Genomic DNA, 16554 nt, shown 5'->3' with positions numbered 1-16554 from the left:
TAATAAAATAATAATAATAATAATAATAATAATAATAATAATAATAATAATAATAATAATAATAATAATAATAATAATAATAATAATAATAATAATAATAATAATAATAATAATAATAATAATAATAATAATAATAAAAAAAAAAAAAAAAAAAAAAAAAAAAAAAAAAAAAAAAAAAAATAATAAAAAAAAAAAAAAAAAAAAAAAAAATAATAATAATAATAATAATAATAATAATAATAATAATAATAATAATAATAATAATAATAATAATAAAATAATAATAATAATAATAATAATAATAATAATAATAATAATAATAATAATAATAATAATAATAATAATAATAATAATAATAATAATAATAATAATAATAATAATAATAATAATAATAATAATAATAATAATAATAATAATAATAATAATAATAATAATAATAATAATAATATAAATAATAATAATAATAATAATAATAATAATAATAATAATAATAATAATAATAATAATAATAATAATAATAATAATAATAATAATAATAATAATAATAATAATAATAATAATAATAATAATAATAATAATAATAATAATAATAATAATAATAATAAAAGAGGCAGATGAGAAGTTGAATCAGTTTCATTTCATGTGCCAAGAGTAGTTGCAAGTGAGCTCATACAAATTTGAGCTCATGCCTTTCAGAAAAAGCTTAATTATATATGGTCCCAATACTCCCAAACTCCCAGGGATGAAGATGCTACTCAGTTGATAACATAGACTGCTGCCGTGAGCTAACCATCCTGTGGTTGCTCTATTTGCTATTATTCTGTTCTGCTTGGTCTTACCCCTTGCAATTCCCGGTTGGTAGTGGATATAATGGAAATTTTGCTATCTAACATCTTGTCTATATGACTTTTCACAAAAATTCCAAAGCGAAAAATAAATAGATGATGAGCTTACTTGTAAGAAGCTGGTTACAGCAAGTCAAAATCAAATCACAATATTTATTCATGGGGTATGTTCAAGTGTTTACAGAGATTTGATCGAATAAGATCCCATTTACATTTCTGACTCTCCCAAGGTTATGCATGAGAGTTGAAAATGCAAAAGCACCAGAAAAATACAGCTCAGATCGATAATTGATAAAGAATTAGTCACATCACATCTACGTCAGCTGATATGAAACTGCTTCAGCAAAGGCAGTAGAAGAAACAAGCAGAATTCCTTTTCCTGGGTTATACTTGTGTCCAAGAACATTGACATGCCATACAAGTTTACAGTTGTAGGAAGACTAGCCCAAAGAACCCTTGATGCCATCAATGCTTTCTCCAGTTGATATCCTGTGTGTAAGAAAAAATCATATTAGGATATGCTCAGTGTTGTATAACCCAAAAAAGGAAGCATGCAAAAAGGAGGTAATATCAGAGCCCTAATGTGAACCCTGACCATAGAACCCATGAAATGAGATGCAAAAAGGTGAATTCAATCAAACAGCACAATTATACATACGACTGTTTGAATTATCTGCCCTAGTCTAGTAATACCTTAGCAACACTTATCCACCCAAATATACAATATGGTGATGCGTGTAGCAGTTGAATTGATTGCTTTTCTTACAACAGTATTGCCATTACACACTTCATTGACCCACTAACAGATAATAATTATACCTTATGACCTAGAATGAGTAAACACTGGGAAAGTGAATGTATCACAGCAACTACATTGATTCAGCATTTCGGTAACAATCATGTGCAGTTTAAGTCATCAATGAATAGAACTTCATTTCCAGCTTGCTATAAGTAGCTATGATAATGCCGGGTAAGCCGCCAATATATCAGATGACGTAACTTATTCTACACACAATTAATGAGACATATCAAAGAAAATCCAGCAAGGCAGAAGCCTTTGATACCATGAACCAGCTCAGGATTTCTGCAAGTGCCCTATAAGCCTATAACCATCTTATTACAACTACTTCCTGCATGATGGTAGAAATTACAAACACACACCTGTTTGTGTGCCAATGTGTATGGTCAATAGACTATGCTAGGCTACACGTCTGTATACTGCATATTAGTACCCTTGGAACAAGTATAAGTCTCAATATATTTGTCTATTTTTTTACATTGAGGTACATACAGAAGGATTAGCCAGAGTTTAGACACTTGAAAAGTGCAATTTGTACTCTGAACTCTGAAGTAAGAGTGAAGATAGTTCTTTGGCTAGTTTCTAAGATAATTCCCAACTCTGCATTCATCAACAACAAATACTGTCCATTCAAGTTTTCAACTTCGGATAGAATTTTACTTTTAGCTAAAGGTACATTTTGAAACAAAATGTGTGTAAAGAAAATTATAGAACTTCAAAAAAATTATCAGCTGAGCAAGTGGGCCTCGTCCAATAGAAGCATCAGACTACAATTTTCAAACTCAAGAGGACTATAGTAAAAGTATTTGATTCAAATTATGACCAGCACAAGGTATAATCCATACCATTAGCATGGAAGTGTTCCACTAAAATCATCAAACTTAGAAGTTCAAACTCAAGGGGACTACAGTAAAATTCTACCATATATTACAGTCTAGGTGATATGCAGTTTATATCATATATTAAGAGTAGAATAGCTAAAGAAGAAATTAGAAGTGCAATCAATGAAGCAGATGTTCACAAGCAGAGCCTCATGATCAGTAGGATTCAGGAAGCATATAAACCCTGTATTTGGTTTCACAACTTTGTACTTGTTAAGAGTCTGAAACAATAAACAGATATGCAAATCCCTTCATAATCATACATAACTCAGACAGGCAATCATCAAAAAATCACAAGAGGCAAAGGAAACTTGTACCAATAATAGTTTTCAGAACAGGCAATGCTGAGTATCAGAAGAGTACAAGAAATTGTTGTGAGGTCAATTACCTGTACATACAGTACTTGTACTCTTGACTTCTGATAAGGTCCTTCTCTCCTTCTTCCAGCTGCAAATAAATATAACCCATAACTACTTGAACTTTGAAAGTCCAGACCAATGAGTAATTGGTTGCCAGAAAGTGAATGGGATTACCCTAACCTGATCACTCTCATAAACAAGCTCATAACACCGTGGTGAAAGACATCGCAAAGCACAGTTCTCCTTAGCAATGATCGAAGTTTTGCAATCCAAACCCCAAAGGCCACTATAAACAGTTTCATAAAAGGGGTCATTTTCCATCAATAAGTAAATCAAAATCGATAAAGTATGTATCCCCCAAAAAGTGGCAAATTGATGCTAATCCAAAGTACTTAATGGGTTAGGTAATCCAGAAGAAGACGAATACAAGCAAGAATACCTCTCAATGTCAGCATAACACTCATCTTTCTTCATTCTTATTTCAGCATCCTGTTATTTACAAAAGGCGAATGAGAAACAAGCAATGCAAACAAGAATAAAAAGATACACCTTCCAAGAGTTCCAACTGCTAAATTAAAAGTCACTCACTCACTCTTATTGCCTCAAAATACAGAAAACAGCAATCAAAGGGCGTCATTTAAAGAGGCATTATCTATTTGAATTGAACGAGAAATGTGAAGTGCCTTACGGTAATACGATGACCAGATTTGGCATCAACCGCTGTCGTAAAATACAAGATGTGCAAAGAAAGAACAAGCCACAAGAACAAGGAAGCACAGCCTCGAGGATTACAAGTCATTTTCTTTTAGTGCTATCAATCTCACATCAGCTCTTTCCCAATTCCTGCTTACTTTGCATACAAATTTGCAGTAAGTTATCAGTTACAAATCCATTCTTTTGGTCAACCAAGAATAAAATGAAGACAGAATACACCCAAAAAAGGTCTTTCTACATGAATCATAAGAGACATAGTACAAGCAGCTACAAGCCTACAAACTATGTTACTCGGACTCTTCAATTCAGCTCAAGTACCCATGCTGAATTCTCCACACACGACATGGGTATCTTCATATCATAGCCAAGTCGGATACTTGGACACATGCTCGTGTCAACACCAATACCCCAATTTCGAGTAACATAGGCTATAATGGACAAATTACCAAGAAAAACTAAACAGAAATGGACAAATTACCAAGAAAAACTAAACAGAATAATTCCCTCAATTTGCTAAGACATCTAACAAGGGAACCCAATAAAGATGTCACCGCAAATTGGCTAATTATGGCAAAAATTTCGATCAAACTAAATTACAACCCACAAAGCAGCAAAACAACCCAACAAGATTTCCACTGAACTGGACGAGCATCAATTGAACAGAGTAATTGCAGATAAATCAAATCAAACCCCAATCATAGAGATTAAATACGCAGATTACATCATAATACATAATTTGATGGGAAAAAAAAATATTACTTGAATTTGTAATAAAATTGAAACAATGAATTGCAAGAATAATGCAACAAACTGGATTTGGATGTACCAACCTCAATCGCTTAATTAAGGTATCTTGGGGGTTAGAAGATGCAATGTGAGAGATTAGGGTTGCGTAAATCGAACTGAATCACCTCAATCCAGGTTTCAAGAAGTGCTCAACAATTCAATCATTAAGCTCTTAGGCAACAACGAGTTCCCAGTTTTTTTCTGGAATTATCTGTTTTCTTTAATTGTTTAATTTTTCCAAATGAGGAAAAATTGAAAAATAGCGTGTACCGTATAAGGCTGTTCACCGTCCATGACCGACCGGATTGAGGTCCAAAAATTTACAATCCGGAGATTAAATCGGTTGTGCCTTGTGCGAGGTTTGGACTCATATTAGACTGATAATATTGGTCCAAAATTTGGACTGCATCGATTTGGATTAGTTGTGCAAGATTTGGACTTTGGACCTATTGATAAAATCGGTCTAAAATTTAGATCACGTCAGTTGGATCGAATTACAATATTTAAACTTTTTTAATAATATGAGTAAAATATAAAAAATTAATAAAAGTTTTACTCGTACTAAGGATTTCAAAGAATCAAATAACCTTTTTACTAAAGATTTAAAGTTTGTGTCAAAAAAAAAAATCGAAGTTAAATTTGAGAATTAAGGTATATCGAAGATTTTGAATTTTTAATCAAGACCATTCGAATGTGTTAAATGAGATATTTAACATATTAAAGAAATGCTCAATTGAATCTCGATAAAGGTATCAACACTTCATTAGTATCAACTTAAATTTGGTAACTTCTGATGCTTTTTTTTTATTGAACTAACATTATGATGGAGCCCGATTTAATAAATTTGATTAATAAACTTAGGAGATTAGGTGGCAAATTTGTTATTTTCTGCATTGTTTTTTTGTGTATTTTTTAAAAATATGCACCTTTTCTTCCCTTTTCCTCTCTGTAACCCATCACCGTCACCACCCCCATCTCTCCATCTTCTGTCGATTAATTGTGAAAGTCTCTTACAGAATTCTCCATGATAACCTCATAAGACAAGAAGGGGTGAGAGGAAGAACAACCCCAACATCACCATTTTCACCACCGACATTATATATTCTGGTGCCTTTACCACAGAATTTAAAGAAAACCCTAAAATAATATAGAAATAAAGGGAATGATTAATCCCAATAGGATAGGTGTTTGTCGTGAGAGAATAGAGGAAGATTAAGTTTCAGAAAGCTTCTACCACCGGAACAACTTCAACAATTGAACAATGGGATAGTGGAGAAGAGACAACACCATACTCCTAGCTAAAAGCATTGAAATTACAACACCTAATCACCTACAAGTAAATGGATGAAATGACAATAATACCCCTGATATGCGAGAAACATTTACCAGACTTATAAACTTTGAATTTTCTCCTAACACCATCCCCTCACTACGGAGTAATTTATATTAAGGAATAAATCACCGAAATTATTTTGTAAGATGTGGTTAAAAGATTGTCTAGTACTGAAATATTTTATACACATCCGGGTGTAATGTGCAGCCAAGTAAACCAAAGTTAGTTTTTGTTCTTTATTTGATAATTAAATAAAAAACAATCATCAAAATGAAAACAAAATACTCATTAGTGCACCGTACACCCGAATATATATAATAATCTCTCGTCTACTACAGGAATTTGCGAGAATAGAAAGATCTCAAGCCCGCCCAAAACAAACATTTGCACCGCCTTCATCTAAAACCCCAAATAACCCCCTCACTTCACTCTTCTCCCAATTTCACCACACCCCAACAAAAACTCCATCACTTTCTCTCTCCTCCTTCTTCCGCCATGGACGATAGCTTATACGACGAGTTCGGCAACTACATTGGCCCCGAAATCGACTCCGACCAAGACAACGATTCCGACGCCGAAATCCCCTCCGACGATGACGCCGACAAACGCCCTTCCGACGACGAAGCTCCTTCCTCCGCCGCCGGACCCACCAACGGCTGGATGACAACTTCACACGGCGTCGAAGACGACGAAGACACTGAAATGGCCGACAATCAGGTTGTTCTTGCCGAAGACAAGAAATACTACCCTACTGCTGAGGAAGTTTATGGCGAAGATGTTGAAACCCTAGTTGAAGATGAAGATGAACTTCCTCTTGAACAGCCGATTATTAGGCCTGTTAAAGCTCTGAAATTTGAACTTGGTGTTAAGGATTCGTCTACTTATGTTTCGACTCAGTTTATGCTTGGTCTTATGTCGAACCCTAATTTGGTGCGGAATGTTGCGCTTGTTGGGCATTTACATCATGGGAAGACGCTGTTTATGGATATGCTTGTTGAGCAGACTCATCATATTTCTACTTTTGATACTAAGAATGAGAGGCATATGAGGTAGTTTTTTGAATTTTACTGATTATTTTGTTGATTGTATTTCATAATTTTTGCTGTATTTTGTGATTTCTGGGTTGTTCATAAGTTATTTGGAGAATTGATTTGGTCTAGTGTTGATTGAAGTTGGAAAATTGCTACTGGTGATTGCAAATTGTTTGGTTGGGAAATTTTTAGGTATGGAAAGATGGTAACATAGGAAGAATGTTGTCAAAGTAGCTAATAGGCTTAAATATGTATGAATTTCCGAAAACATTGACCCGTTTGTTGTGAAATTTGTAACACTACATTTAACCTAGTAGAGAGTTGATCCTCATTTTTACATTAATTTTCAATTAAGGATGAAATGCTGATGATTATATTAGTTACTACTCTGTGGATGGTTTGGTTGTTGATTGAGGGTAAAGTTAGATTTGATCTTAACAAAAATGTCTGGCTAGGTAGTTTATGATATGGAAAGCTGTTAGTTTACTCTAAGTGAGCCAAATTTGGCCATTTATTGATACTTATGAATTCCGTAGGTATACAGATACGAGGTTTGATGAGCAAGAGAGGAGAATTTCTATCAAGTCTGTGCCAATGTCGCTTGTTCTTGAGGATAGTAACTCGAAATCATTTTTGATTAATATTATGGATGCCCCAGGTCATGTGAATTTCTCAGATGAGATGAGTGCTGCTCTAAGGCTCGCTGATGGGGCTGTTCTGGTTGTTGATGCAGCTGAAGGTGTCATGGTGAGTGTCTTTTCTTGCCAACTTTCATTAATAATAAACAACTTATGTTATAATTATAAGTATGTACTATATTAGTGAGTTCAAGTAACTTTATCTTTTTTGTTAGTGTTTTCTGTCGAACAATACTCAATACACAGCAAAAAAATTAAACTCAACCAACTATAATAATATTAGTCAATCTTTCTTCAGATTACAACACGCTTCTTCTGAAAAAAAGAAAAGAAATTACAAAATACAAACCTGTAGTTGTAAGCCTAACCTTTCTGTATATTTAAAAAAGGTTGCTTCACAACAATATCAAAACAATAAACACACACAAAAATAAAAAATAAAAACAATTCCAAAACATTATAAGTAGTAAATAAAAATATAACCGATGACTAAAAATAAAGTTCAAAACTTTATTTTAACACCAAATGGTCCACACCCCTCCAACTCGATGTCCCCCTCGGGTGCTGGTTCTGCTGAGTTTTTCACTGAATATTTTCTTATGGCCCACACAGGCCCCAAAACTATGATCGCTGACGCGAGTACTGCCAACGCGCTGAAAAGATAATTTCTTGTTTTAATACTCATGTGAAAATTAGTAGAGCTATTCATGTCGACGTCCACGCTATCGCTTGGTGGCTGCGCTCCTTTCTTGTTGGATACACCACCTGCCTCTGTGTTATGGTTGTAGTTTGGGCTCCTTTCTGCATTACCAGCCGCTCCGCTGCTGGAGAGCTTTCCGTACGAGTCTTTTCTACGTCAAGGTTTTGGGGAGATGAGACCGGGGCGGCTTCAAGGCAAATTAAACACTAATAAAAAAAATAGGAAAATTTAACCAACAACAAACCAACATTTGCCCCATTCTCCCAAAATGGACAAACCTTTAAATCTTCCCAAAATAAACACAAGTTTGCATTTTTTCTCCCAAAATAAACCCAAATGACCTGTACAACCGGTCATTTTTTTTAATTTTCCTTTAATTATTATTTTTTTTAATTAAAAACCTTTAATTATTTTTTTTAATTAAAAAAAACAAAAAAAAAAAACAGATCATTCTCCCCTCACCTCACTGCCATACAACCACCACCATCATCCACCACATGCAACCCTGTCATGGCCACTCTCACCCCCACCCACCACGAAACTCTCTAGACACGCCGGAAAAATCCCCTAACCATCCCGAAAACCCAACCACAACCCGAAAAACTCCTGACAACTCTCCCCCAGCCCCGAAAACCCCACCCCAGCCACGAACATTCCACCTCGAAAACCCCTGACAACCATAATCATGCCCATCGCCGCCAAATCCCCCACCTCGAATCCATTAAGCAACCATAACCATCTCCACGCACCCTACCCACCCACATATTCGGCACCTCAAAATAAAAAAAATAAAAAAATAATAAAAAAAAATAAATAAAAAAAATCAAGTTGTTCAAATTTAATCACAAGAATAAAATCGAGCAACTAAATTCTAATTTCTATCACGATCTACAATTTTTTCAACGATTAAGCTCGTCAATTTAAGGCTTTTTTTTTTTTTTTTTTTATAATTGTTGAGTTTGTGATGTTTTCCGGGGTTATTGTTGGGGTTTCGGGGGTTGGATGGGTTTTCGACACCTTGACCAATGATTTAATGACACGTGGATTTTTACCTGGTACAACAGGTAAGGTGACTTGTTGGATTCATTTTGGGAGAAAAAAATCCAAACTTGTGTTTATTTTGGGAAGATTTAAAGGTTGGTCCACTTTCGGAGAATGAGGCAAAGGTTGATTTGTTGTTATTAAATTTTCCAAAAAAATATTACTCGTAAAAAAATATATATATCTCAATCACTTACTAAAAAAATTATATATATATATATATATATATATATTTATCAATCACCTTATTTTTCCCCCATTTCTATTTTCGGGTATCCCTAATTTAATTTGGGGAATTATTAAAAAGAAAACTATTTTCTATTTTCTGAATTAGTTTCCACAATTAGACGTTTAGCGCATCGAATCCAAAAGTAGAAATATCAATTTAAATAAAAAAAATACATAAACTTCATGACAATAAAAGGATAATAGGTATACCCTCATCACTGATTGGAGTCATCATCAAGTTCCTCGACACGACCGGCTGTAATTTAGCAGCAGTTTGTGTAGGCACCAACGACAACGTTGATCCCGCTGAAACAGCAGCTGGGAAAATCGCTAATACTATCATAAAAAAAGAAAATTCTATTAGCCATTGTTGATTTATTTGCTAAGCTAGGCAACCCCGCCCTGAGAATATTAGTGCACCCTTTGGTTTATTTTGTGTGTAAATTCTATGAAAGATTGTGGTAAATGGAAAGAAAATTGAAGGGTATTTAAAGAGCTAAATTACGCTTTAAAGAGCTAGACTTCCACATTTTAATAATACCTTGGCTCATTGGAACCAAAGAAAATTCTAGTACTTTGGGCAAATGTCATAATGTGTCAGGCACAACTTTGAATTCTTAACTGTTGTTAGTTAATCAAGTAATTGTTTGAGTTATTACTATGTACTTTCTCACAGTAGCTGGCTACTAGTTGCAACCTTACAGCTCCCTGTATATGCATTTAGCCTTTTGGTTTCTAATGTGGACTATATCATGTTATATAAGGGCTTGACTCTATTCTGTATTCCTGCTTGTGTTCCCTGTACTAATTGATATTAATTATAATTATTCATTCTTTGATATTCTAAGGTCAATACCGAGAGGGCTATTCGTCATGCAACTCAGGAGTGTATCCCAATAGTAGTTGTTATTAATAAGGTATGTAATCATTTCTCTGCCCAGTTTACTTTAGCCTGTTCGTAGTTATAATCTTTTACATTATATATTGTATTTGTTTTCGTGAAGGTTGACAGGTTGATAACAGAGCTTAAATTGCCTCCTAAAGATGCCTACCATAAACTGAGGCATACTTTAGAAATCATCAACAACCACATCACGGCGGCCTCTTCCACTGCTGGAGATGTCCAGCTTATAGATCCAGCAGCGGGGAACGTTTGTTTTGCCAGCGCAACAGCAGGATGGTCATTCACTCTGCAATCATTTGCAAAGCTATATGTGAAACTACATGGAGTACCATTTGATGCAAGTAAGTTTGCTGCTCGTCTGTGGGGAGACATGTACTACCATCCAGACAGCAGAAGTTTTAAGAGAAAACCTCCTGCAACTGGAGGGGAAAGATCTTTTGTTCAATTTATCTTAGAGCCACTGTATAAAATATATAGTCAAGTCATCGGGGAGCATAGAAAGAGTGTGGAGGCAACATTAGCAGAACTTGGGGTTACACTTCCAAATGCAGCCTACAAGTTGAATGTTCGACCATTGTTAAGACTTGCCTGTAGCTCAGTTTTTGGTACAGCAACAGGCTTCACTGATATGCTAGTTCAGCACGTTCCTTGTGGAAAAGAAGCTTCTTCAAGAAAGGTCGATCACATATATACTGGTCCAAAAGAGACTATGGTTTACAACTCCATGGAGAATTGTGATCCATCAGGACCACTTATGGTTAATATTACCAAACTCTATCCGAAACCAGATTGCAGTGTTTTTGATGCCTTTGGTAGAGTGTACAGTGGCACGATCCAAACAGGCCAGACTGTTCGTGTGCTAGGAGAAGGGTACTCACCTGAGGATGAAGAAGATATGACAGTGAAAGAAGTTACAAAGTTGTGGGTTTACCAGGCTCGTTATAGGATCCCTGTAAGCAAGGCTCCACCAGGTTCATGGGTTCTTATTGAAGGTGTAGATGCCTCTATCATGAAGACTGCAACACTTTGTAGCGTTGATTATGATGAAGATGTATACATATTCCGCCCTCTTCAGTTCAATACACTTTCAGTGGTGAAAACTGCTACAGAGCCTCTTAATCCTAGTGAACTACCAAAAATGGTCGAGGGTCTTAGAAAAATCAGCAAGAGCTACCCTCTAGCCATTACTAAAGTTGAGGAATCGGGGGAGCATACAATTTTGGGCACTGGGGAGTTATACCTTGATTCTATCATGAAGGACCTGAGAGAGCTTTATTCTGAAGTAGAAGTCAAGGTCTGTTGTTCACCTGCCTTTTTGCTTTTTATAATGTCAATTAATCTTGTTGCTCCTTTTTTTTGGGGTGGGGGTTGGTTTACTGATGATAGAGTTTTGTATTTCGTTTGTGCTTTTGGAGAATCCAAATTGATTTCTTGTGTACAGTGTTGACTGATCAATATCTTTCTTTTGACAACTAAACTTGATCTATTTTCAATTGGTGTTAGGTAGCGGATCCAGTTGTCTCATTTTGTGAAACAGTGGTAGAGTCTTCATCAATGAAGTGTTTTGCTGAAACTCCCAACAAGAAGAACAAGATTACTATGGTATGTTTTTCAGTTACTTTGCTTGTTTTGTTGTTGAAAAATCTGGTCATCTTTTTGTGCATGATTGTTGGTTACTGTTGTTGCCTGCCTATTCAGATTGCAGAACCTTTGGAAAGAGGTCTCGCAGAGGATATTGAGAGCGGTATCGTGAGCATTGATTGGCCACGAAAAAAATTGGGAGATTTCTTCCAATCTAAGTATGAATGGGATTTGCTGGCTGCCCGTTCTATATGGGCTTTTGGACCAGATAAGCAGGTAAGCTCATCCTCAATTATAATCAATGTCAGAATTCTTTTGCTTTACTTTGTTATTTCGTGATTAGTCTAAAAGCCATTTTACTTGTAGGGGCCTAACATATTATTAGATGACACGCTTCCTAGTGAAGTTGACAAGAACTTGCTGAGTGCTGTGAAGGATTCTATTGTTCAAGGGTAAGCAATTTTTCTTACATTCTCTCCTGCTCCCCTACTCCCTACCCCATTTTTCTATCTTCTACTTTCCTTTTGAATTTTTGCATTCTTTTGTATAGCTTTCAGTGGGGTGCTCGAGAAGGTCCCCTCTGCGATGAACCAATCAGAAACGTGAAATTCAAGATAGTTGATGCTAGGATTGCTCCTGAGCCACTACATCGGGGTACTGGACAATTAATCCCCACAGCCCGTCGTGTGGCTTATTCAGCTTTCCTCATGGCAACCCCTCGTCTTATGGAGCCAGTGTATTATGTGGAGGTGACTACTTTTTCCTTTTTAGTACTATAAAGTTGACTGATTTCCCCCATGATCTTATTTATATGCCTCTTTCAGATACAAACACCAATAGATTGTGTTTCTGCAATCTACACGGTTTTATCTCGTAGGCGTGGCCATGTGACTGCTGATGTTCCGCAACCAGGGACCCCAGCGTATATTGTCAAGGTTTGTTTTTTTTCTTGATGCAATCTAATTTTATCTTGCTTAGTGTGATAAGCATATGCTTTCCATTGTATATTGTTCATTTTGGTGTTTGATTCAGCAACTGATATCAGAAAAATGTACCTTCTTGCTTTTCCGTACACGTGTGTTGATTCACCTAGTTTTGATAAGTTTTGACGCTGTGGTCATCTTTTTCTTTATAGGCATTTTTGCCTGTGATAGAGTCATTTGGATTTGAGACAGATTTAAGGTATCATACCCAAGGTCAGGCCTTCTGCTCTTCTGTGTTTGATCATTGGGCTATTGTCCCTGGCGATCCCCTAGACAAGAGCATTGTCCTACGGCCTCTTGAACCTGCCCCAATACAGCACCTTGCAAGAGAATTCATGGTGAAAACAAGGCGTAGAAAGGTATGATTCTTTTCTTTTATCTGTGTTGATATACTTAACCAGTGATCTTCATAACATTATGAAACTAATTCAGAAGGAAACTAGACAAACCTGTTGTGCTTATTAATGATTATTTTGCAGGGTATGAGTGAGGATGTTAGCATCCAGAAGTTCTTTGATGACGCTATGGTTGTGGAGCTGGCTCAACAGGCCGCAGATCTTCATCTGCAGATGATGTGAAGGATGGATAACCCTCTTTTTTCTTCATGACCAGAGATATTCCTGTCAGGTCTTGATATTTAGAAAATCTCCTGCACGCACATGGATTTTGTTTTTGTTGAATATTGGAGTTGGATCCGTTAGTGATTATCAGATATGTACATCGACGATTTGGAATATAGTTTCTCTACAAGGATCGAAATTAACAAATGCTTGCGGTGACTTCATTTCAAGCTAAATGCTACTAATGATATCATTCTTTCCCAAGTTTCAAATTTCCATTTAAACCTTTTGTTTACGCTGCATTTGTGCTGAGCTGCTTCACATTTCTGAATCCGGCTTTTTTTTTTTTTTTATTTCTTTATGGGACAGGGATTCAGGGAATCCAATCCATAATAGATATTGAATTCACTATACTCCGTATTAGCTTGTCCAAACCATCTTGTCCTTTTAAGAATATATGGTATGGTATTGGTCCTCTAAACTAAACATACCATGTATCCCCATGAAGGTCATACTTAACACTCTTCAAAGTCCTCAGACTCCTCACCTCACAAAGCTACTGGAAAACCTGTCTTCGGCCCTTTTGCGACTTAGAAATTCATTCAGTCTCACAGTCATAAGCAGCCAATAAGGTCTGTCGAGGACAATTTTAACATTCACTTTCAACCATAAACTGAATAGCCACTTATACTACAGCGTATATAAGGTGCAAAATGAGCACTCCAAAATAACGAGCACGAATGCATAAATTGATTATCAGCCCATCAAAGTACTGGTAGTTGCTGTAGTTCAGAAGATGACCTTTGTTTTGTGTTTGTTTCGCAGATAGGATACTTAGGTGATTAAGAAAAAATTGTAAAATTAATCCCCACTACTAATTGACAGCTACTCGTTACTTTAATAGCTATACGCTAGCTAAAAGCTACCCACTACCGCTAGTTTTGCCAAATATGTCCTATAGTATAGATAATAACACAACAAAAATTGTTAGTTTAAAAGTTTAAAAATTCTATCAATTTGTTGATATAGTGTAAATTGATCTTTAGTGTTTAAAAAGTCCCATAAAAAATTTAGTCCCTAATAAACAACTTATGTTATAATTAATATTATCAATCTTGTAACATATTGGAAAAAAAAAAAAAATACTACCCTTTCCGTAACATATTAAAAAAGAGGTTAAATGCTCATTAAAAAAGGTAAATAAAAGTAATAACCAATGTTTTTATTTTAAAAAAGATACACTACTATTAGTGACGGATCCAGGATTTCCAAAATGGTTAGGTCACCATCAATTATTAATTACATGTGAAAATATTTTTTTTTTTTTTTCGAGTCTAGTTCATAATTTATTTCAATCCAATATTATATAAAAAAATAATATTACAATTAAATCGATTTCAATCCAAAAATAGAACACAAAAATCCATTCTACAACCAAATAATAAGTAAAAATTACATCTTACAAGCCGAAAGTATTACAAATAACATATTATAAACAAATGGTACTATAAAACTATTACATTAACTTTATAATATATATATTTTGTAACTTAATTGAGAAGGTTTGGGGAAAAAATTTAAAAATTGGTGGCACACACATAAAGATACAAATAGAAGCGAAAAAAAAAAAAAAAAAAAACCTTAGAAATTATTCAATCAAAGAGACTATTCCACTGTGAGATTTAAAGCAATTCAAAGTTTAGAGTGTATCAGTATCAAAGAGACCTGTAATCTATAATAACAGGTCTCTTTGATTGTTTTTTTTTTAAATTTATTTATTTATTTATTTATTTTGTAAAGTGATTGAGAAGATTTGGTGAAAAAAATTTAAATTATTGGTTGTACACATATAAAGATACAAATAGAAGGAAAAAAAATTAAAAGAGATATCTTAAGAGAAATTATTCGATCAAAGAGACCTGTTATTCTAGATAACCGGTCTCTTTGATACTACTATTCCACTCGCGATTAGAGCAATTAGGCGTTTACAGCAATATCAAAGAGACTTGTAATCTATAATAACAGGTCTTTGATCGTTTTTTTTTTTTAACTGAACTTCAATTTTTTTTTTGGCTGGTAATGCACGTTCACTAGTGTGCATACACATAGTTCCTCCCTTGACTACTATAGTAGTGAGTTCAAGAGTAACTTTATTTTTTTGTTAGTGTTTTCTCTCGAACTACACAAAACACTAGGGGTGTACACCGGTCCAAAACCGGACCGGACCTGGACCGGACCTGTTTGGACCGGGGACCTGAATTGGGTAATTATGAGGACCGGGGACCGGACCTGAATTAACAGGTCCGGTTCCGGGCCAGACCTGAAAAATCAGGTCCGGTCCGGGTTTGGACCTGAATGGACCTGTTTTGTGTCTTTTTCGTTTTTTTTTTTTTTTTAATACAAAACCTGTTGGACCTGCATATGGACCTGCATATGGACCTGTTTTGTGATTTTTAGACCTGTTGCATAATTTAATAATTACATACAAACCAAAATTATCAATTACAAAACTACATAAAGTCTATAAAGTCCCGATTCTCAAACACCAAAAATACAAATGAGTCCACCGAAAATACAAATAAGTCCACGAAAACTCATAAAATTACATAAATTCTCTTAAGTCTCAACTCTCAACTCTCAAGTACTAGGAATACATAAATTCTCCAACGAGTTGTTTTCCCTTTGATCGCGTGATTCACACTAATGAGTCCACGAAAACAACTTCATCGTCTACATCGTTAGATTCACCACGTTGCACCTCTAAATAAAATACAATATAGAATATATTAATGATTGATAACAATGAAATAATAAATTTGGTGTAACAAAATTTCAAATACATAAAATTATTACTACCTTTCTCTATTTCCTCTAACTCTTTCAAATTTTCTTCCACATCAACAATTGGCACTTCCTTAGCTCTAAGCCAATCTTGTGTGCAAAGTAACGCTTGAACCATCTTCAATACAAAAATATTACACAAATATGTATAAACAAAGTCATATTAAGATATAAACAAACTTGATTTTATAAAATAAAAAGATAACGATGCATTACCTTAGGAGTTAAAGAACTCCGAAATGGATCTAGAGTACGACCTCCCGTACTAAAAGCAGATTCCGATGCAACGGTCGACAATGGGATGGCTAGTATGTCACGTGCCATGCGATT

At 34.8% G+C, this 16554-nt stretch overlaps 2 protein-coding genes across 4 annotated transcripts; one reads left to right on the top strand and one right to left on the bottom strand.

Moving 5' to 3' along the window:
• Positions 1-919: 919 nt before the first annotated feature.
• Positions 920-4733, bottom strand: LOC110702187. Of its 3 annotated transcripts, none has more exons than XM_021879867.1 (6): positions 4429-4733; positions 3573-3734; positions 3324-3373; positions 3065-3170; positions 2914-2972; positions 920-1334 (listed from the first exon to the last, which is right to left on the bottom strand). In XM_021879867.1, exons 2-6 carry the CDS (start codon positions 3681-3683, stop codon positions 1286-1288), a joined length of 375 nt encoding a protein of 124 aa, XP_021735559.1. In that variant the 5' UTR covers positions 3684-3734; positions 4429-4733; the 3' UTR covers positions 920-1285. The 3 variants fall into 3 exon arrangements, with proteins under 3 accessions (XP_021735559.1, XP_021735558.1, XP_021735557.1); XM_021879866.1 differs by having other exon boundaries at positions 974-1334; positions 3059-3170; positions 3573-3727; positions 4429-4732; XM_021879865.1 differs by having other exon boundaries at positions 974-1334; positions 3059-3170; positions 4429-4731.
• Positions 4734-5975: 1242 nt separating this feature from the next.
• On the top strand, positions 5976-13655 carry LOC110702186 (110 kDa U5 small nuclear ribonucleoprotein component CLO-like). Its single transcript, XM_021879864.1, has 11 exons — positions 5976-6766; positions 7285-7495; positions 10204-10272; positions 10360-11553; positions 11763-11861; positions 11958-12116; positions 12207-12292; positions 12391-12589; positions 12665-12775; positions 12976-13182; positions 13303-13655. The coding sequence occupies exons 1-11, from the start codon at positions 6213-6215 to the stop codon at positions 13399-13401; spliced, it is 2988 nt and encodes a 995-aa protein (XP_021735556.1). The 5' UTR covers positions 5976-6212; the 3' UTR covers positions 13402-13655.
• Positions 13656-16554: the final 2899 nt, after the last annotated feature.

Source organism: Chenopodium quinoa, unplaced genomic scaffold (genome assembly GCF_001683475.1).
Source record: "Chenopodium quinoa cultivar QQ74 unplaced genomic scaffold, ASM168347v1, whole genome shotgun sequence".
Classification (NCBI taxonomy): Eukaryota; Viridiplantae; Streptophyta; class Magnoliopsida; order Caryophyllales; family Amaranthaceae; genus Chenopodium; species Chenopodium quinoa.
Note: the sequence above shows the minus strand (reverse complement) of the source record. Positions and strands in the feature narration are given on the sequence as shown.